This window comes from Sapajus apella, unplaced genomic scaffold (genome assembly GCF_009761245.1).
Source record: "Sapajus apella isolate SASKATOON/1434 unplaced genomic scaffold, GSC_monkey_1.0 scaffold36, whole genome shotgun sequence".
Classification (NCBI taxonomy): Eukaryota; Metazoa; Chordata; class Mammalia; order Primates; family Cebidae; genus Sapajus; species Sapajus apella.
Genome location: NW_022436976.1, coordinates 32267282 through 32287984, shown reverse-complemented (window position 1 = coordinate 32287984; position 20703 = coordinate 32267282). Strand labels below are relative to the sequence as shown.

The 20703-nt window shown below is 57.5% G+C and overlaps 1 protein-coding gene across 3 annotated transcripts in view; it reads right to left on the bottom strand.

Annotated features, from left to right (window-relative positions):
• Positions 1-303: 303 nt before the first annotated feature.
• Positions 304-20703, bottom strand: part of GLIS1 (GLIS family zinc finger 1) — a 237998-nt gene continuing 217598 nt past the window's right edge. For 2 of the 3 annotated variants that reach the window (XM_032296946.1, XM_032296944.1), the window contains exons 5-10: positions 18717-18827; positions 14576-14708; positions 8593-8749; positions 3847-4025; positions 3201-3368; positions 304-844 (exon numbers count right to left, since the gene is read on the bottom strand). In XM_032296946.1, the coding sequence (XP_032152837.1) occupies positions 687-844; positions 3201-3368; positions 3847-4025; positions 8593-8749; positions 14576-14708; positions 18717-18827 (906 nt within the window). In that variant the 3' untranslated portion in view covers positions 304-686. The remainder of the gene's footprint in view (positions 845-3200; positions 3369-3846; positions 4026-8592; positions 8750-14575; positions 14709-18716; positions 18828-20703) is intronic. The other variant, XM_032296945.1, reaches the window with a different exon arrangement.

The window sequence follows — 20703 nt, the reverse complement described above, 5'->3', positions numbered from 1 at the left end:
CTGTGGTCAGATTGTGGGATCTGGGATCTGGAGCCCGTCACTGCACCTCCCAGCCTCGGCTTGTCCACCTGTCCATGGGGAAAGGCCTACCTCTCTGCAGTCCTGGGACTCGCGCTGGCATCTGAAAGGGCCGCAGCGTGCGATGGAGGCCACATGCCACTGGTTCCCATCCCCGCGGTGAGAACCCAGGGCCTGAGCTGGTTTCACACAGCTTCCCTAGCTCTGAACCCTGGCTCCATCACCCTCCTCAGAGGCTCTCCCGGTCCCCGCCTCTGGGCTGAATCACAAAGCAGAACCAGGCCCTCACAGCTCCTTTCCAGTTTTTAATGTTTTTCTTGTAAAACCAAAAATATAAAACTGGCAGGGGAATGGAAGACAAGTTCTGCATATTTTATATACACGAGGTCTGTGATTTCCAAACCACTGGGGAGAGGAATGGGAAGACACTATCAAGGGAATGTTACAGGGCCACAAGTCCTGACGGGCACCTCTGTGCACCCAGCTCGGGCTCAGACGGCAGCTCCCTGGCAGTGCTGGGTGGCATGGCCAACTGGCTCCCTGGGTCATGGCCCAGATGTTCCAGCTGTGGCCTGGCGCTCCTGCGGGGTACATGGAGGGTGGGAGTGACAGCAGGTGGGTGAGGTGACATCTGCAGTGCTGGGCAGGCAGGCGCACACGGGGCTCCTTCAGGTGTCCGTGTAGATGGAGGGGATGTGGCCCAGGCAGTGGTCAAAGGCTCCATTGGGGAAGAAGCCGCAGTCCTCGGGGCCGCTGGACGCCATGTCTTCAGATGACTGCTGTGGCAGCGCTGTGGCACACGAGGCCTCGGCCAGGGCCTCATAGCCTGACAAAGGGTGGGAAGCGGTCAGCGCCGGAGGCAGCAGGGGCTGTGCCTGCTCATCCTTCCCAGTTCCCAGGCCCCACCCCACCTGCCCAGAGTGCCCCCTCACTGAGTTCCATCCCCGGGGCCTGCTTGGAGCCCCCTATTTTTCCGAATGTGGGAGCTGGCCGCTGGGGTGGGGAGAGGGCTTGGGAGCCACCCTGGGCCTGGCACACCCAGGGGGCCCAGGACAGCTGGAGAGACAGGCATGGGGCTGACCGTGGGCAGAATGTGGGGGTGGGTAGGAGCAGCACAGCCCTTGCCCTCAGGGGTTAGTCCCCTCCTGGCAGAAGGCCCAGCTCGTCCCCATCCTTTCAGCTGCATCCCCCAAATGGACTCAAGAAACCCAAAGAAGAGCACCAGCATTTCCTGGGCACTTAGTAAGTGCTCATTTTAGCTTGTCTGGCTTCAGTTCTGCAACGCTCCCATGTGGTGGGGTTCACTATCCTATTCTATAGCTGAGAAGGCAGGCACAGAGAGGCCAAGACGCTTGCCTAAGGTCACAGTGTGAGTAAGGAAGGGAGCTGGGGTTGAACCCAGGTCCATCTGGCTCCAGAGATGTCTCCCTGTTCCACTGGACATGCTGTGACCAGGGTGAGGCCACTGCTCAGAGGCCCTTGACTTGGGAGGGGCTGGGAGGGGTCATCCTCTCCTGCCCCTGCCCTAAAGGCCTGTCAGTGAACTGCTGTCATTCATGTGTGTGGCCTGAGACAGGTTAGCCTGTCTACGCAGTGGCGTTGGGCCAAACTGTTCTGAGGCCCTGCAGCTCCTCGAGCTCGTCAGCTGGCGTGTCAGCTCTGTGTGTGATTTTTCCTTGACCAGGAAGTGTGGGCAGAAGGCAGCTAGTGGGCCTGGAGTGGGTGCTGGGGAGAGGGGAGGCCAAAAGAACCTCCCCTGGCCAGTGTAGGGGTGGGGCGTGGAAGTTGTCTGCCACTCCGTCAGAGCTATTCATTCCAAGCCTTGCTGCACAGCTGGGAAATCCCACATGGGCTGGATGGGGGTGGGAGGACAGGATGGGGAGCCCGCAGTGCTGGGCACCTCAATTCAGGCATGCACAGACACAGAGCACTCATCTCCCATGTGTGCACATGCCACACAGGGGTCCATGCACACACGTCTATCACGCGTGGACATGGCACACGTGTACTCACAGGCCTGTGGATACGGTCCTTGAACACAGGTGCACAAGTGCACACAAGCACGCTCATCTGAAACAGCCCACATCACACACAGGCACGCACTGTCCATAGAATCAGCCAAGTCATGGGTGGGTGACACGATGTGCACACAGATGGGGTGCACGGACATTCGCACAAACGTGAAGTAACACGTGTGCAGACATGAGTGCATGCCCTGCCAACTCCTCACACTCATGGGGCACATCCTGCCAGAGCCACCTGTGCCAGCCCTGCAAGCACGGGCACACACAGACACCTGGCATGGGCATCCAGCCTGTCTGCAGGGACCAGCCTTTGCAGGTGTGTGGACGTGGACCCACAGGGTGGTGTGTGCCCAGCTGAGACCTCGGTGCTTGTCCCTATATCCTTGTCCCTCCACTTCCCACTGTGCACACTCAAGGCTGACCAAAGGGCCTCTGGGGCGGGTCTCAGGTTCCTCTTTGTTGGAGCCCTGGAAACCTCTGGCTAGACCTGAGCCCCAGGCTGCTTTGAGGGTGGTCTTGGCTCCAGAATTCAGGGAGGGTCTAGCCCCTCCCTTCTGATGCCCCTGCTCTGATTAGGCCTGCCTTGACTAGGCCGGCGCCACTGCTCTGAGCCTGGTTCCACCTGGGCTGTGGGCTGTCCCCTCTCCCTGGGCTTCTCTAGCCAAGCCAGGGGCAGAGCTGGGGAGGCCCAGGGCCCTGGAGGGCAGCACCAGGTACCGATGCGGAGAAGGGACAGCACGGCCTCCAGGCTCTGTCCCTGCCTGGTCTCCTCTGCTGCCAAAGGGAGAGCAGGATTTGTTCATTCCCTGATACATCCCCAGGGTCTGCAGCTACGCCTGGCACACAGTAGGTGCTTAATAAATAAAGTGAAGAAGTAATTAAACCATGAGCTCCCAGTCTGATTCTTCAGAAACCTGTCAGCATTCAGACACACAAGGCTCTCGAAGCTGTGGGAAAAGCCAGACATTACAGTCAGGCAGGTACAGACAGTGCTGCGGGGTCCTGGGACTCTCTGAGCCTCTACTTCCCGCCCTGTGAAATGGGGATGGCCCTGCCACATAAGCATCCAAAGGCTACAGGACCCCATGCATGCAGCACCCAGCACCGGGCTGAGCTCGGCAGGTGCCCTGGACCGGGAGCCACGCAGGCAGGGCTCACCTGGGGCAGGCAAGGGCGTGCTGAGGCTGTGGTAGCCGTTGGGCCTCAGGGCATTGAAACCGGGGGTCTCCCCGACCAGTCCGTCCCCGCCAGCTGCTGGCTCCGCTGTCCGGTAGCAGTCACCATAGGGGAAGCAGCTCTGGATGGAGTGGAAACTGCCCTGGTAACCTGCAAACAGGGTGGCAGGGGCCGCGTTCACAAAAAAGAAGTACCCAGGGCAGGGAGGGGGACCGTCCTCACTGCACGCTGCGCCTCCCGTGGTCCCGTCCAGGCATCGTGGGTGTGAGTGAGAGAGGAGGGCCAGGGCAGGGAAGGTGCAGGAGGCTGGGGCCCATTCTCAGCTCCGCCCTGCAGGGAGGGAGGACAGGCCAGGGGTGGCTGAGATGGTCTCGACGTCTGCTCCCTCCACGTGCCGGCGCTCACTGGCCTCTCACTCTTCCTCACTGTCAGGACCAGCTTCCTCCAGGCCGTGCCCCAGCTGGGCCTCTTATGTCCCCTGTGTCCCAGCTTCTCTCAGCCCCAGTGCCCAGGCGGTCATTCTCTGAGCCCCTTCCTCCCCCACTAGGCCACTGTCTCCTCATTCCTCTGAGGTTCCTGAGCGGGAATGGCGGGGGTGATATGGAGTGGGCCCCTGGCCAGAGCTTACCTCTCGGGCTGGGCACAGGCGGGGGTGGAGGGCTCTGGAAGGGTGGGTAGGCAGGCTTGCTCGGGAGCGTGGAGAAGGGCTGGCCTCCCGGAGAATGGCTCTGGGAGGATGGGGGCAGCGGTGGTGGCCCGAGCCCCTTCAGGGGGCTGACTATGGGTGAGAGGAGTCCGGGCCCCAACCTGGAGAGAACAGAGAACTTGTCAGCAGGCAGGGGTGTGGAGGGCGGGGTCCGAGGCAGGGCTGCCACAGTTTGTCCCCTCCAGCAACGGGAGCCCACTCCCCAGCTGACCTGCTCCAACTTACAACAGTTAGGAGAGGAGCTTTTATGTCTGGTCAGGTTCAAGCCAAACTCAATCCTGGAAGCTTTGGAGTCTGGTGTTTAGGATAGTCAGCAAGGAACAGGAGTAAGTGGCGCGATCTTTCCAGACGAGAGAACTGTGTTCAAACCCCTAACTGCTCTCATTGTCCAGGTGTTTGGGGCAAGCTACTCAATGTCTCTGAGCCCTGGTTTCCAGGAAGGGCTGCCGGCTCACCACCCGGCACGCTGCAGCGTCATTACCTGCCGGGTGCCCGGCTCTCTGCCTCGTGCTTGCCACTCTGGCAACCTGGAAGAGGAGCCCTGGAGCAGCCCATGGCACTCACAGTCCCCAGGCATTGAGCCCTGACTTGCCCCAGGCCCTGGGAGATAGATGATCTTGTGTCCTCTTCGCAGACCAGAAAACCAAGGTTCAGAGACGTTCGCCCAAGTTACTCCCAGCCACACAGCACCGACCTCAGGGGCTACGGTGAGGGTGACATGAAAGCGATGTAGAGTGTGACATCGGATGTATTCTCAGCACTCCACCCACCAGCATCACCATTACAAAGATGAAGGGAAGAAAAACTAGCAAGTCGGTCCCACAGCCAAGTTGGCGTTTTTTTCTGCACAGTTTATTCTGAGGAACCTTCTCCTGTTTCCAGCCCTGGCCGTCTGTCCTCCGCTTGCATACCGCCTGCGACGGGGGGCTCCCCAGCTGCCTTCATACAGAGCCTGAGGGACAGACCATGCACTCTGGAAGCTCATGTTCAGAAGCACGACTGCAGCGGCTGAGAGCTGCACAGGCGCCCTGAGCCCGGCCCAGCCCGGGGCCATCTACCTGGACCGTAGGATGCTGCAGGCCGGGTTCCCTTCTCACGCTACCTTCCTAAGCCCCTAGGCCCACTTCACAGGGGCTAAAATGACTTTGAGATCAACGGCTTGGGGACTCTGGGGACAAGGCTACAGGCTCCCAGCCTGTAAAGCACTTACGTGCATGGCAGAAAGAGGGAGACTCAAAGTCCCCATTTCTTCTCTGGATTTGTGAGTTATTAGACCATCCACATTAAAATATACAGTGAATTCAGTGTCACAGCTCCAGGTGACCTCGTTATCCTTGCCTACCTTCTGAGACACCAAGTGTTAACAGGTCGGTGCCTCTCTGAAAGAAGCAGGGCTATCTGGAAATGGAGAAAGCAGATTTGGAGACAGGCCGGAGTCTCCACATCTGCGGCCGCACCAGGTTCCTCTCTGCTCCCTCCCACCTTGGCAGCCCCTCCACTGCCCCTCTAGTCTGCTGTCATCATCCATAGGTCTGGGCCTCTGTCACTGTGGGCTCACTTGAGGACAGGGGAAGCAGGGCCTCGGTGCTGGGTCCCTGGCCCAGTCACTCACACACTGTGGGTCTATGTCACAGTTCTAAGTTCACGGGCCATTCCTCATCACACCTCCAGGAATAAATCATCATCATCATCATCATTTTTAGGCCCATCTTAAGGGTGACCAAATGGGACAGTGTCTTCCTCTATGCACTGGAAACCGTGTAGAGTTGTGCACAAGCTGTGTGTCCTCATGGCCAGTTCTCCTGGCTGAAGATGGGCTGGGGCCTGCAGTGGCTTCGCCTTCCCATGGGCCTGCTGCATGGTGGCCGCCTTATCCCTATCCCAGCTGGGCACCCACAGCCCAGCCCTCCCCTGGTTTCCTGGAGCCCCTGTAGGAAGGGCCAGGTCTTGGTCGTTCTCGGCCACCTAGTGCCCAGTGCTGGGCCTGCCACTCAGCCAACAACCGATGACACTAATAAATGAGTTTCTGAATCTCTCAGCTACAAACCCCAGAGATTGATGGCATTGCAGGATTAAGATGAACCAGATATGAAGGAGAAAAAACATGCATTTTCAAAAGTTTGTTTTTCCTGTCTCGCTCCACCATAAGTTCACATTTGCCACCTTCACAGCCAGTGAAATTAAACAGAACACAACTCTCCCCACAGCAGACATGACGCCTGAGGGTACGCAGCTCTACCTGAACTCTTTAAAAGGCAAGAAAGATCATCTGGAGCTCCTCCTCTGAGTCATGCAAATGATTCCTAAATCAAATATTTTTGCTTCAACTGGAACCTATAAAAATTAATATAAAACCTCACTGGCCTGGCAGACCGAGGGCTTCATACCTCGCACAAGGCTGGGAAAAAAAATACCCTATTCGGCGTCTTCTCTGAGCCAGGGTAAATAAATTTGGTCATGAAGTCAGGCCCTCTTAGCATATTTTTGAGTGAATCAGATAATTCTGTCAAGCTATTTAAACGTCCCAGCAAACCGCTGGGGAGCCATGAGTGGCTGCTCCTTGTTGACTTTGGCAGGAAAGGGAGGCTGAAGTCCCTTTCCCCACTCTCTTCTCGAGATGAAGAAGAGACCCATTCACACTGGGCCGGGGCCTGGAGTCAGGCATGAGGGCGCTTCTCTCCTGCAGCTGGTCCTGAGGCTCCCACCCAAAGGCAGGGGTGGGTAGGCGGGGTGGGCAGGTGGGGGTGGGCAGGTGGGGGTCCCATCTTGTCATCACTCTGCCTCCCACTGCAGAATTCTTGACGGGCACTTATGCAGGCGGCAGGCAGGTGATGAATGAGGCAGAGCAGAGTGCACGGCCAAGGAGTGAATGGACTCCGTGGTTTCTTTTCCTTCGGTTGACGATGTTTTTCAGCTGGCTGGTGGGTGAGCAGGTGGCCTGAGTGGGTATGGGTGGGGGCGGGGACCATCATGGTGTCGCCTGTGCCAGGTGGGACACAGAGTGTCAGGCATGTGTACGGCTCTCACCCCCTTCCTCGGGCAGGGCCTTCTGATGCCTTTCACAGAGGCAGCAGCTGAGCTCAAGCTGGGCCCGGTGTTCTGGGTCCCCCTACATCCCCTCAGGCGGCCTCTTCATGACCCTCTGCTCACACTCACACTCACAGCTATAATCTTCCCCTGTCCGTCAGCAGCCCCTGTGCACCCCAGCTCACCCCTGACACCCCCTCCTCTCCCTGCCCAGCCCAGGTTTCCCACTCCTGCTGCCTCTGTGTCACCACTGCCTTCTGGTTCCTCCTCCCCAGCCTGAACCGTGCCCCAGAGTCCACTCCACCCCTGCAATGCCGCCCTGCGTCCTCATCCCAAACCTGACCACATCACTGCTCAACACGCCTCAGGCTGAGTCCCATCCCAGGCCTTGGGCTCTGGACCTGGCAGCCTCTCTCCCAAGTTCGTCACCCCACACGATGGTTCCCCAGATCACACCAAGCTCTCACCATGCCTACCTTCGCTCTTGCTACTCCTTCCTCCTAGCCTCTCCACCCATCCAACTCCAGCCTCACCTCCTCCAGGAAGCCTTCTCTGACATCCTCCCGGCAGCCACACGCCACTGGGCTTTCCTCTGGGCTCCACAGCCCTTCTGCTTCCTTGCCACGTAGCACTGGCCCCTATGCGGTAGGTCTCCCTCTCACAGTAAGCATCTCCAGGGCCAAAGTCATCGGCAGCCCTAGGCCCAGGGCCTGCCCACAGGGGCTCCGTAACTGAACACTGAATGAACGGGTGAATGAACGGCAGGAGGAGCCCAGTAATAATAGGAGCGGTGGGCCACAGTGGGCCACAAATGTGGTGATGAAGCCAGGCTGGCCCCAGGCGCAGGCAGGCCAAGACCAAGGCTGTTGCCTGGCAGAGGAAGGGCAGGGAAGGAGGAAGGTGCTAGGGCCAGGCTGGGTGCGGGGAGGGGGAGAGGAGGAGAAGGGACAAGGTGATTAGCAAAAAAATAGCAGGGAGGGGAGGAGGGCGGGGCTGTGAGGACTCCCTCTGCTCATTTGCAAGAAAAACAGATTTCAGCAGATCACGGTCCAGCAATGAACACATTCACCATTTCCAGTCAATTAAGTGGCCACAATGAGAACCACATGGGGCACGGGAAGAGGCCACCCCTCTCCACAGTGATCCTGCAGTAAAGGCTCCCAGACATCCCCTGCAGGCCGGGCGACAGTCACAGCTGCAGTGGCTGGAGATGGGGTGGGGCCCACACCAGCATCTGTGGAGTGTGAGCAGTGGGCAGTCTGCTCCCAAATGCACAGATGAGCCAAGGAGATGCCAGAGTGAGGCCCGGGAGGCCTGGGTTCCATTCTGGGTTTGGCAGTCCGGAATGCAGGGGTCGTTGGGTGGGGCCACAGAGTTTTCCCAGGGTCCCCCAGTGGGGAGGAGGGGCTGCTTGAAGCAAGACATTCAGAAGCCAATACCATCTACTCAGGGTTACTGCAGGCCCCAGTGGAAGCATGCACAGGAAGGGTTTAGAATGCAGTACGCAGTCAGTGTTCCCTGAAGGCTGGCCATTTTCATTATCAGTAACAAGCAGACAGACAGTGCGGGACACCTGCCCTCCCTCCCTCCCCCCAGTTCCCTCTTGCTGCCCCTGGAGGAGGACTGGCCTGGTGTACATACCCATCCCGGGTGCTCTCAGCCATGGGCAGAGGGGGCAGATGGTGGTGGGAACTGGTGGTGGCATCCAGAGGTTGGTGCCTGGAAGACACATCGTGGGCTGGGGGCAGGAGGCCTGTCGCAAGTCCATTGTGGGGGGTGATGGAGCCAGGATACACACCTGCAGGGAATCAAACAAGGGTCACTGGACTCGGGCCACTCCCTAGAGATGGCTGTGATGGCCCAGGAGCTGTGTGTGCCTGATGATGGAGACAGAAAGACAAGAGGGAAAATGAGCACAGTTGTATCACTGGGAGGTTAGGGGCCCCAATGAAGGAGGTGCTGGCTCCACTCCGCTCAGTTCAGGCCCTGCAGGCCCTGGTTAAAGGGCTGTGTCCAGAGCTGGGGCTCACCCTGATAGCAGAGGTGGACTGGCAAGGGGCTGTCAGAGGCATGGGGTGCTCAGATCATGTGTGTGTGTGCGTGTGCACATATGCATGTGTGCATGTGTGTGTGTTCGTGTGTGTGTGTGCACACACATGTGTGTTGAGATGGGGGCATGTATTGGGCAGGTTGTCTCAAATCTCTGTGGCGCTGTTCAGGAAAAGAAGGGGCTTGTTCTGTGTGGCCCTGGAAGCAGACAGAGACCCAGGAATGGAGAGCAGCTTGAGAGAAGTAGACAGCAGCCCAGGGCGCCGCCGTGCCTTCTAACGCGCAGTGTTGCTGCAGGGCAATGGAATGCCCTTGCAGGGTAACCACCTCCCCCAGAGACATGTAAGCACAGCCGGGTGTCCACTGTGAAGGCTTTCAAAGAGGGATGACTGCACTAGCTGGGTGGCAGGCTGGCCTGGGAGACCTCTGAGAAGGGCTGCTATGGATAGTTGTATGGACTGTACACTGAACAAGGGTCCCAACTGAGGAGAGGAGTCAGCCACATTCTAGTCTCAGATTCTAAACCTTCAGAAGATACCTGCAGGGTGATGCCACCTTTTGTCACCTTTTACCCCCTAGGGTCTTACCCTTGTTAAGATAGGCAGGCTAATAAATCAATGGAGGACACTAGGTCAGCATCCGATGTTGCTCCAGGGGCCCGACTGAGGCTTAGGGAGTTACTGAGCCCAGCACTCCCCAAATGCCTTCACAAAGAAACCCTAATAAGAGTAGGAAATAAACCCCTACTCTGGGACCGAAGTCTAGGAAGGACACGGCAAGAGCTGTAAGTTTTTATGTTCCCTGTTTCATCTGAAAAAATAAAAAAGATGAATACACCCGACTCCTGCATTCCAGGCCACCATACCCAGAATGGAGCCCGGGGCTCCTTGGCCTCCCTCTGCCTTCTCCGTGGCTCATCTCTCTAGAGAGTGCCAGTTGTGCATCCCTTCTTCAACCTGGCCATGCTTAACAGCAACTGATCATTTTCTCTGAAATCCATGCATCCAGCAGATGCCCTGGGAGGACTCTGTGTGACCTGGGGGCTAGCCTGGGGCTGCACTGATGGACTGTGTGACCTGGGGGCTAGCCTGGGGCTGCACTGATATGGTGTCCACTCTGATTGGCCAGTGCACATGGGGCAGCTGTTACATACTGAACAGCACTCTGGTCACCATGGATCCAGACCAGTGCTCTTATTACACCATAAGGACAAATCTGAGAATACACCAGTCTCTTTTCATGAATGGAGTAAGGAGACCTTTTACCTTCTCAGTTGGTTGAGGTTCCAAGGCTAACTCATCCCAGCTGGCCCCTTTGGCCTAGGCCTGCAATTGAAGAGGCTGCTAAGGGAACAAGCAGGGCTGTGGCAGGGGTGGCAAGCTCAGTGCCTCAGGCAGCATGGCAGGGAGCAAAATAAGTGAAACTGCATGGATTAACAAGGGGAGCAGCGGGGCCTGTGGCAAACGGGAGAGCACATGCTGTGAAAAGACCTTCATATGGAAACCATTAAAAAAACAAGCCTGCAATCCCAGCACTTTGGGAGGCCGAGGTGGGAGGATCACTTGAGGCCAGAATTCGAGACCAGCCTGGCCAACATGGCAAAACCCTATCTCTACTAAAAATACAAAAATTAGCTGAGCGTGGTGGCGCGCACCTGTAATCCCAGCTTCTTGGGAGGCTGAGGCAGGAGAATGGCTTGAACCAGAACGGCAGAGGTTGCAATGAGCCGAGATGGTGCCATTGCACTGCAGCCTGGGTGACTCTGTCTCAAGAAAAACAACCAAAAAGCACCCCTGTGCCTATGAGGCCAAACAGTTTGCAACCCCTGGCTTGGAGTCCCAGCTGTAAGCACCCTACATATGTTACATCCGGTGATTCTGCTATCACAACAGCTACCGTTAATTAAAAACATACTATGTGGCAAACTGTCTTTCCACATTATCTAGTTTAACCATCTCGACAAATGTCAGTGGGGAAGACAATATATCCCATTTAAGATGAGGAAACTAAATTATTAGCAAGTTGAACGACTTGTCCAAAGTCACAGAGTAGGTGGCTCCTCGGGGCCATCTTCCAAGCAGTGGGGAGAGAAAGTTCACGTGAGGCCAGGGCTAGGAGCGGCTCCAGCCCAGGTGGTGTTCCAGGTGTCTGACTGAGGCCTCGGCTCTGGTGCAGGTGTCACTGCTGGCTGCTGTGAGACCCTGGGGCTCTGGGTGAGAGCTTCCAGGCACCCTCCAGCTCCCGGCCACCGTCCTTACCACTCCCTGCCTCTGCACTGTGTTCCCGGGGCCAGCATCCCCGGTCCATCCAGCCACTGCCTCCCTCCTCAGCTTGGGGAAGTCACCTGAAGCGGTATTTGTGGAGAGAGCTTGGCAAGGAGCTGCCCATGTCTGAGCCGCTCACCTTAGCACCTCTTCGCCTGCTATCTTGAACCAATTTGGGGTGCCGACAGCTGGGAAGGCTTAGAATCCAGATCAGTCCTGCTCCCTCTCCCTCAGCCACGCTGACCTCATGCTTCTCAAGTCCTCACTGTCCATAACATTACCTTGGGTCTGCTCAGGACAGGCCTGGCAGATAAGCTCCCAGGGGTTGGGGGGTCTCCTGTGCAGAAGAGAGCTGGTCCCTACTCAAGGGAGCGTCCTGCAAGTGGACAATGGAAATTCGGTGTCTCCCTCTGCAGCTTGTCCCTCACCTTCTCTCCTCTGTTCTGGACTCTGCTAACCCTCCCTGACTCGGTCCCCTGCCCTTGTCTCCCGGTGCCCTGGGGCCACATCCCTGCCTGTCCAGCCTCCACACCAAAGACGGACACAGGGTGGGTGACCGAGTGTGTGAACTAGAGATGCTGACCATGTCAGCAAACAGCAGATGGGAATGAAGGAACCACAGGATTGCGAAGAGCAGCAGGAGCGAGGATGCCACGGGGCCTGACAGGCTCTCCCCAAAACACACCACTTCAGGCTGTAAAGCTGTGTCATCAGTCATCAGCCCTGAGTGCTTAACCTCTGGCCTCACATCTGTTCCCTTCTCAGGCATCTGCCACACGGCCTGCAGAAGAACCTAGCAGGTCAGATCCTGGGGGATCCAGGACACTGGGCTTTGCCTGGCTGGTCTTGCCCTCCCTGCTGTACTAGAAGCAGCTCAGGGACGGGGCCAGCATGGGGCCTGGCAGACAGCAGGTGCTAGGTATGGCTGAGGGGCAGCACTGGCAGCAGGGAGGTACCGGCTCTGGTTAAGAGGGCAGCCTGCACAGATGGTCTGGGTTCAAATCCTGCCTCTGCCACCTGCTGGCTATGGCTTGTGTGTGCCTTCTGAGGCTGATGTGAGCATGATGGCAGTGACGTCCATGCACAGTCCCTGGAGCGGTGCCTGGCACAGTCAATACGTGCTGGCTGTGCATGATTGTAAGGTGGACGAGCACACAGTCATTCTTCTTGTTCCTCAAGAGCAACAATAACAGTAAGATTATCGGTCACACAGGGTTTATATAAGTGACCGCATCCACGATCACATTGTTCTCATAGCAGATGAGATCCCTCAGTGTCTGGGAGGGAAACTGAGGCTCAAAACAGGGAAAACACCGCTTATTGTCACAGAGCAAGGGCAGCAGCTTCAGCAGGAGCGGCTCCTCCAATCTGTGATGACGAGGCCTCAGCTGATTCCGTTTCTCATCTGCAGTATGGGTTTCACACTACTCCACAGCATAGTTGGGGATTGAATGAGGGGAGATTTGTGAAGTGAGTGGCCCAGGCAGGTGCTCAAAGACGGTGACTGCTGGCCCTGTCCCTTCTCGCTGGGACAAGCCCGAGGCTGGCATCTGGGAGAACAGGCTTGCAGTCTGGACTGGCTGCTGACTTCTCTGGATGACCTCAGGTGATTTCTTCTCCTGCCCAGGCCTGAGTCTTCCCTGGGTAAATGAAGGGGTAGGTACGAGAACTTTGCCCTGGGGGCAGCACTGCTCCTCAGGAGCTGCTCTCTTTCCGGCTGATTCAGGAAGCAGCTTCTGAGGCCTTATTTTATTTTTTCTTAACACAGAGCTCCAAGGGGTCACTGCCATGACCAGTCCTTGGGGGCTGGCACTTGAGATACCTTCTCCCAGGGCTGAATCAGCCCCCCGGTCCCTTCCAGCCCTGCCATTTTAGCAATTCTGACCCCGTGAGAAGCAGCCACGCAGAAGGGTCTCCCAGCTGGAGGTGAGGAGCGTACAGACCCTCCCCCAGGCACCCATCCGCCTGTGTCCACACCCTCGTGGGCCTGCCTGAGCACAGACCCCTGGGAAGGGCGACCCATGAGAAAGGCTGCAAAGCTTTTCTTCCTGAGGCTGTTTGGCAAGTGTTTGACATATTTTTAAATCCGTTGCTACTTCAACATTGAGGGGAAAGAATAAAAAATTGAAAATAAAAAATGTTTGAAATGATTGACATAATTCAAGAAATCCCAGAGGGTGGGCAGAGCTCTCTGCTCTGATATTGTGGTTTCTTTAGGGGAGCTGGGGGTAGAGCACAAGGACTGTCAGCTGGAATCTATAGGCCACGCTACCCTTATGTGGGTTGGATGCCCGAGCTACAAAGCCAGGAATACCTGCTGTGGCCTGAGACCTGCCCTGTGGCCCATGGCTGCTGGGGGATGGGGAGGAGAGACGGGCCACTTCAGCTGGACCAGAGGCCCTTAGTGTCTGGCTGGAGGGGCCTGCAGAGTCCCAGGGGCTCTGGGGGCCCCATCTCTGGGCCACAGAGTTTAGTAATGAGCTGGAAGTGATCTGGGCTAAGTCCCTATTCTCTCAGAACTGGGTTTTCTCCTCTGGAGCAGGAGTCAAGGCCAGGGACAGAATGGGCTCTTCTTGAAGATGGCTCCTCCCTGCGGATGATCCCAGCAGCATGGGCCATCAGGAAGGGCACCAGAGCCTCTCTTCGTGACGCTTGGGGCAAGGCCATGGGTTCCCCCAGCCCAGCTCTACACATGTCCCCATCCTGGTTGCTGGCGACCCCAGAATCAGGCAGACCCTGGGCCTCCCTTGAGGAGCTCACAGTCTGGTGGGGGAGACAGATGGGAAGCAGAGTGACGCCCAGAGTGCTCAGCACTGGGGCAGAGCAAAGCCCAGAGGAAGACTTCCTGGAGGAGGGGGCACGGAGGTGGGTCCTGAAAGAAGGACAGGAGCTACCTTCATGAAGGGAGGGAGAAGAGGACTGGCAGGGTGTGGACAGTGCCCAGTGTGGGGGAAGCAGGAGCAGAGAGTGTTCAGGGAACCACCTCCAACATGCCAAGGGGAGGCAAGAGGCTGCCAGGAGGATCCAGGCCCCACGAACCTTGGAGGCCGGGCTGACAGGGTGAGGGCTTCATGCCCTGAGCAATGGGGAGCCACAGAGGAATGTGAAGGAACATCTGCCTAGTTAGAGGGAGAAGATGGATTGGAAGTGGAGAGCCAGAGGCACAGACAACCAAGTCCAGACAAACGGGCGCCGGCAACAAGTCGTTCCCATGTGGGCGGCCCACTGAGTGTCACTTGTGCTACAAGGACTGTTGGCAAAGAAAGGCCCCTCCCGGGCTATGCCCTGGCCCTGCCTCCCAGCCCACATACCTGGGAGCAGCTCCTGGCCCAGGCTGCAGCCACCCTTGCCATCGCTGGCAGCCAGCTGTGTGGACGCGTGGAGGTGCTGCAGGGCCAGACACTCAGTCAGGACGTCGGCCTCGGTGTCAGGGCCCACGTGCAGCTGGGGAGCAAGCAGAGGGAAAAGAGGTGTGTGTTACGTGAGGCCCCTGCCCACCGACAACCCTCCCTTTAGGGGACAGGGCAGGAGGGACTGCAGCCCCAGGGCAAGACCCTTCCCGTCACTGTGCCTCAGTTCCTCATCTATGAATTAGGCTGATGTGTACATTGTGAAGATGGTGTTAGTCCAGGTCCTTCGAGAAGCAGATGCCAAGATGGGATTGAACATGCAAGGGTTTAAATGGGAGACGTGCCTGTGTGAGAGGAAACAGGGAGATTGCTGGGAGAGCCCTGGGACCGAGGGACGGAGGAAGGGAAGAGGAGAGAGGGAGAAAGGGCCAGGCGGGAGCGTCCAGGACAGGGACTCAGGGGGTCCTCAGCAGCCAATGTCTGCTGGATGTCAGGGAGTCCAGTGTCTCTCAGGAAGGCTCTGCCTCAGTGTCCCTGCTGGGCCTGCCATACTCAGTCACTGCTGGGAGCAGCCTGCGGGAGGTGTGGCCTGCGCACACCCACAGAATGGGTGGCAAAGGGCAGCAGTGGGGCCTCGCATGGGTAGCCGCGGTTTGCAGGAGCATTCTGTGCTGTGCGGGTGAACGGATGCGGGAGGGGTGGAGCGCAGCAGGTGTGCAGTCAGCAGGTGTGCAGTTAGCGCCCCCCACCTGACCCAGCTCTTTCCTTCTTCCTTCTTGGTACAAGGTTCAGTGGAAATAGTTCAGGGCTAGGGATGAAGAGCTGGGCTCAGATCCCATCCCACCTCTTCTTACTCCTTGTGTAATGCTGGACAAATAGCTTACCCTCCCTGGGTCTTGCCTACCCAGTCTGTAATAAGCAGCAAGTCACGCCTCCCCCTGGGCTGCCATTCCCCCTGGGGGAATGAGACGATGGCTGGGGACGTGCTTTGGAAGTGCGGTGGTAGGGCTGGCTGGGCCCCATCTGGTCACCCCATCGTGGGCATGATGGATCAGTGTATGGACTTGAGGTCCCTCGGCTAAGGGCAAGCCTGGGCAGGGGTGCACCCAGGAACGCAAGCAAATCTTTGGCCAAAAACCCTTGGCTGTTCCCAAAGACAGTCACCTCAGAACGCCTTCCAGAGCCAGAATGGGGACAGGGTGAGGCCTTCAGGACACTGAGTGATGACTGGGGCAGGCACCTGGATGGGAAGGGCCCCTTCTCTCAGGGAAATCCCGAAGCTTGGCTCATCCAAATGCTCATCTTCCCCAGGACAAAACAGACCCAGAGAAGGTGAGAGCCCTGCCCTATATCACACAACAGCTGAGAGTCGGCCCTCAGGGCTTTTCTGCCCTCCCAGGACAGAAGGGCCAGGGCCCAGACTTGGAGAAGGCATGCCCAGCCTTGAGATGGGCTCTTAGCTCCCTGACCCAGCAGCTGTTTTCCATGTAAATTAAGTTTCTGGCAAAAGAGAGCCAAGGCATGTTCTTGTAGACCACAATGTCTATTGGATTAGGAGCAGCAGGAGAGGAGAATTAAGGAAGAAAAGCATTTCTAATTCTCTCTGAAATGCAGCAGGGCTGCCAAGGACTTGTCATAATACAAGGGTCGCTTTACCCAGAAAGATACATCATCCCTGATGGCTCTTAATGGATGCTTATTGTTGGGAAGTTTGCAGATCTGTGGCCCCAAGTCCCCGGGGGCTCAGTGAGAGCCAAGCGTGGGGCCTGGGAAAGCGAGGGCAGGATTCTGGTCCTCGGGCACTGGTCCGCTTGGGACAGAAGCCTCCCTGGTGAGGCACTCCAGTCTCCTGGAGCCTGGGCCATTCCCTGTCCCTGGTCAGGCCCTCAACCTGAGAGCAGTGAACCGAGCTCAGGCCCTGGAAACACAGGTCTGGGATGGGACCCCAGCTCTGGCCGTTCTGTGGTGCATGATGCTGGGCTGGTTTGTTAACTCCGACCCTTAGTTTCTCCATCTCTAAAATGAGGGGCTCACATGACTCTAGCCCCCACACTTTGGGAGGCCAGGGTGGGAGGATTTCTTGAAGTCAGGAGTTCAAAACCAGCCTGGACAACAAAGTGAAACCTCTGTCTCTACAAAAAAATATACTAAAAAAAAAAAAAAAGCCGGGAGCAGTGGAGCATGCCTATAGTCCCAGCTACTCAGGAGGCCGAGGCAGGAGGATCACCTGAGCCCAAGACTTAAAGTCTGCCATGAGCCATGATCATGCCACTGCACTCCAGCCTGGGTGAAAGGGAGAATTTGTTTCTAAAAATAAAATGAGGAAAAAAAAAACAGTGCCCACACCTATGGTTGTGGTTTGTTTGTTTTTGAGACAGGGTCTTGTTCTGTCACTCAGGCTAGTGTGCAGCGGTGCAATCACAGCTCACTGCAGCTCCAACTCCTGGGCTCAAGTGATCCTCCCACCTCAGCCTCCTGAGGAGCTGGGGAGCTAGGGTTAGAGTGAGGCCTAAATGAGATACAGGATGTGAAGCCCCAGGTACAGTGCCGGAGCCGCAGAGGCACCTGGGCTAAAGCACAGCCTCTCCCTCCCCGGTGAGTATGGAGGAGGTATTTCAGCAGAAAGCTGACGGCGCAGGCTCTGACCCCATCCCTCTCTGCTCCACAGCTTCTAACGCTCCCCGCTGCCTGCAGGCTGGAGGCCAGCTTCCCAAGCCTGGTGGTCCCCTCCCATCCTCTTTCCCACTGAGGCCAGCTTGCTCTCAGCACCCCATCACTGTCTCCCTGTCCCAGGGCTTGAGGCAGCTGCTTCCTCCAGCCTGCAGGTCTCTGCCCTGTTTCATTCACAGCCATGTCTGCAGTTCACAGAACAAGGCTTAGAATACAGTGGGTACTCTGTAAATCTGGGTGAACCAATGAATGGGCTCTTCCCACTCTGTCCTCCTCTGTCATACTAGTGTCCCCGAGTTGGCCTCTGGTGTCTCTTTCACCCCCACACCCTCCCTAGCACTCAAGGACCCTCACTCCCTGGCCCCAGAGTTCCATGGGAGTCCCCAATGCATTTTCTACATGGCCCTCATGGTCACCTCTCAAGGTGCCATGTCCCTGCTCTGCTTAAGATCTCTCCATGGCACCCACTGTGTCCTGGATGTAGCCCTGTCCACGCCACCTCTCATCACTGCACTGCTTGGCTCGAGAGTGGAGTGTCTGCTGGTCCCGCAAACGGTGGGCTTCAGGCTTCAGGCCTTGCTCCACACCAGTCCCTGTGGGGAGCGCTCAGAGAATTCACCGGCCCAACACTTAGTCCTTCCTCAGACTAAGGAACATATGTGCCAAGTCTGTTTTGAGCTTTTAAATTTGTGCCAGGTACAGTTCTAAACTCTCAGCATAAACCATCATTTACTCCTGACTGCAGCTGTCTAAAGGCAAGTCCTTTGTTGTCCCCTCTGATGGCTGAGGAACCTGAAGCCCAAAGGCATGTGCCTGGGTGCAAGGCCAGTGGAGGCAAGGCCAGCAGGCTCACTCCGTGCACCCACCCCTAAACACTGCACCCAGGCCTGACGCCACTTCCTCCACGGACCTTCCCACTCCCATCCCTAAACACTCCCACCCCTAAACACTCCACCCAGGCCGACGCCACTTCCTCCATGGACCTTCCTGCTCACACCCAGAGGGACTAAGGCCCTTCATCTGTGCCCTGACTTTTCTCTGCACGCCTCTCTTGCCACCTTAATGACATGAGGTGGAATCATCTCTTTATGTCTGCCCCCGCCTGCCAGGCCATTGAAAGTGGAGCTGTATATTTTCATTTCTGTATCTTCCGTGCCCAGCACAGGACTGGACATTGTATGTTTTCCACCCAGCTGTGGGGGGTGGGCGGAGGCATGGGGCGAGGAGCTGGTGGGCAATCTGTGGATGGTAAAGGGCTGGCTGGGGTGCAGAATGAAGGGCTGTGGGTCAGCAGAGACACTCAGGGCAGGTGGGAAGTGGATGAACAGATGGATGGACTAACAGATGGACGAACAGTGGCATTCAGGGCGAGTGGGTGGGCGGTGCCTGGACTGGCGTGGTGCAGGTGGCCAGATGAGGAGGGCTGGCTTACCTTCTTACGCACCTGCTGCTCTTTGGCTGAATGGGCCTTGACGTGCTTGCGGAGGGAGCTGGGGTCCGTGTAGCGCTTGGAGCAGCCAGGGATCTGACAGGCATACGGCTTCTGTAACATGGGGGATGGGGGTGGGGTGAGTGAGGTCCATCCCTTCGGGCCATGGGCCTTTGTGTGACCTGCTGTGAAGTGACCAGCCAAGGGGCTGGCTGCAGGCCAGGAGTGCTCTGCCTCAGCCAGCCCTGTCCAGCTGTGGGGACAGCGCCTGGCCTGGGAGCGGAGCAGGGGGTTTGTGTGTTCATCCCACCACCATCCTGGGGCCTCAGGCCAGTTTCCTCTCCTCTCTGAGTCTCACCTGTCTCCTCTGAAAATGGGGCCATCTGAGGTCTAAGGGTTCTTCCAGGTTGGATCCTGGCTCTGAGCCAAGTCCACCCTTTCAACCCGACAGCTGCAAGTAAGCAATGAGCAGATAGGGAGTGCAGTGAGACAGCTGCTCTGCAGATGGGGAGGAGGAGCGGAGGGGCACCCACATGGGGCCAGGCTGGAGGCACTGGCCCTCTGTACTTACTTTGCAGGTAGGTACAGAGGCCCCGGACAGCTCTTGGGGCCACAAGAAACCCAGGTCCTCCTGCCAACAGCTGTGAGAGGCTGGAAGTGTGGCTGGGTCTCAGGGAACACAGGGCTGGGGAGGGTGGGGCGGCTGTGGAGGCTGGGGGCCGTGCCCTGTGCATGGGAGTGGACAAGTTGCTTCCCATTGGGCCACCATGGCTCACCCAGAATATAGGAAGTGGACTCCAAATCCATCCCCACTGCCCCTCCTGAACTCCTGCCCAGGCCCCACCCTGCCCTCCAGGCCTCGGCCTCCCGCACACTCACAGCCAGAGGGGAAGGTCTTTCGTACAGACCCGCATAGCCTATGAAACCCCTCCGTGCGCCCCGGGGCTCTATAGGCCATCTCCCAGCACTGAAGGCCCTACGCCTCCCGCCACGGGAACCTCCTCAGCTCTCCTGCAGCCATGCCATCTCCTCTCCAAGGCCTCCTCCAATCCTCCACCCCCTCCCCTGGCAGAGCGTCCCCCTGCAGTGCTGTCCACCCTATGTGCTGGGCTTGCTCAGTGTCCCTCTTCTCAGCCAGGGAGGGACCTGTCTGATTCATTCCAGGTCTGAATGACCCAGGGCAGCGACATGTGGCTCTAACTGAATCCCAGTCTCTACCAAGGCTTCCATAAGACCCTGCTTGAGGACTCTGGCTGCTGCTGGGGCTTGAAGCTCACGAGGCTTCCTTTTGTGGACACATCTAGTTCATCTGCTCTCTCGGGAGCCTCTGCCCTGCTGGGACTGCAGGGGACAGGAGCAGGACTGGAGGAAATGACACCTCAGAGTGAGTACCAGGGACTGCCGTGTCCTGCCAGACACACCCAGGGGGAACTGCCCCCAGAACCTCAAGGCAGCTCTGCCTCTGCTGGACTGAGGAGAGGCCCGGCCAACCTCAAACCCAGGGAGAGGTGCCCATGGACCTGGGACCTCATGAGGAGGGGAAGCAGAAAGAGATGACCATACCTTGGTGCTGCCACGGAGAGTTGCCAGATTAAAGAAACGGAGGAGAGCAAAAAGAGAGAGACAGCAGTGAGAAGCTTGCCGGGTTGGCCTGGGAGGGAGAGCGGAGGCCTGCCGCGGACGGCCCCTGCTGCCCCCAGGCCCCTCAACCCCAGAGGCAGGCTCCCTCTCTCACACACCACACACACACAGAGACACCCCACCACCGCCACCACACATACACTACATACACACACACCTCACACACATACATGTATACACAACCCACACACACACTATACACACACACACCACACATACACTACACACACACACCACATACACACTACACACACACACCACACACATGCGCAACACACCCCCCCATACACATACACTACACACACCCCACACACATACACTACACACACACACCCCCCACACATACACA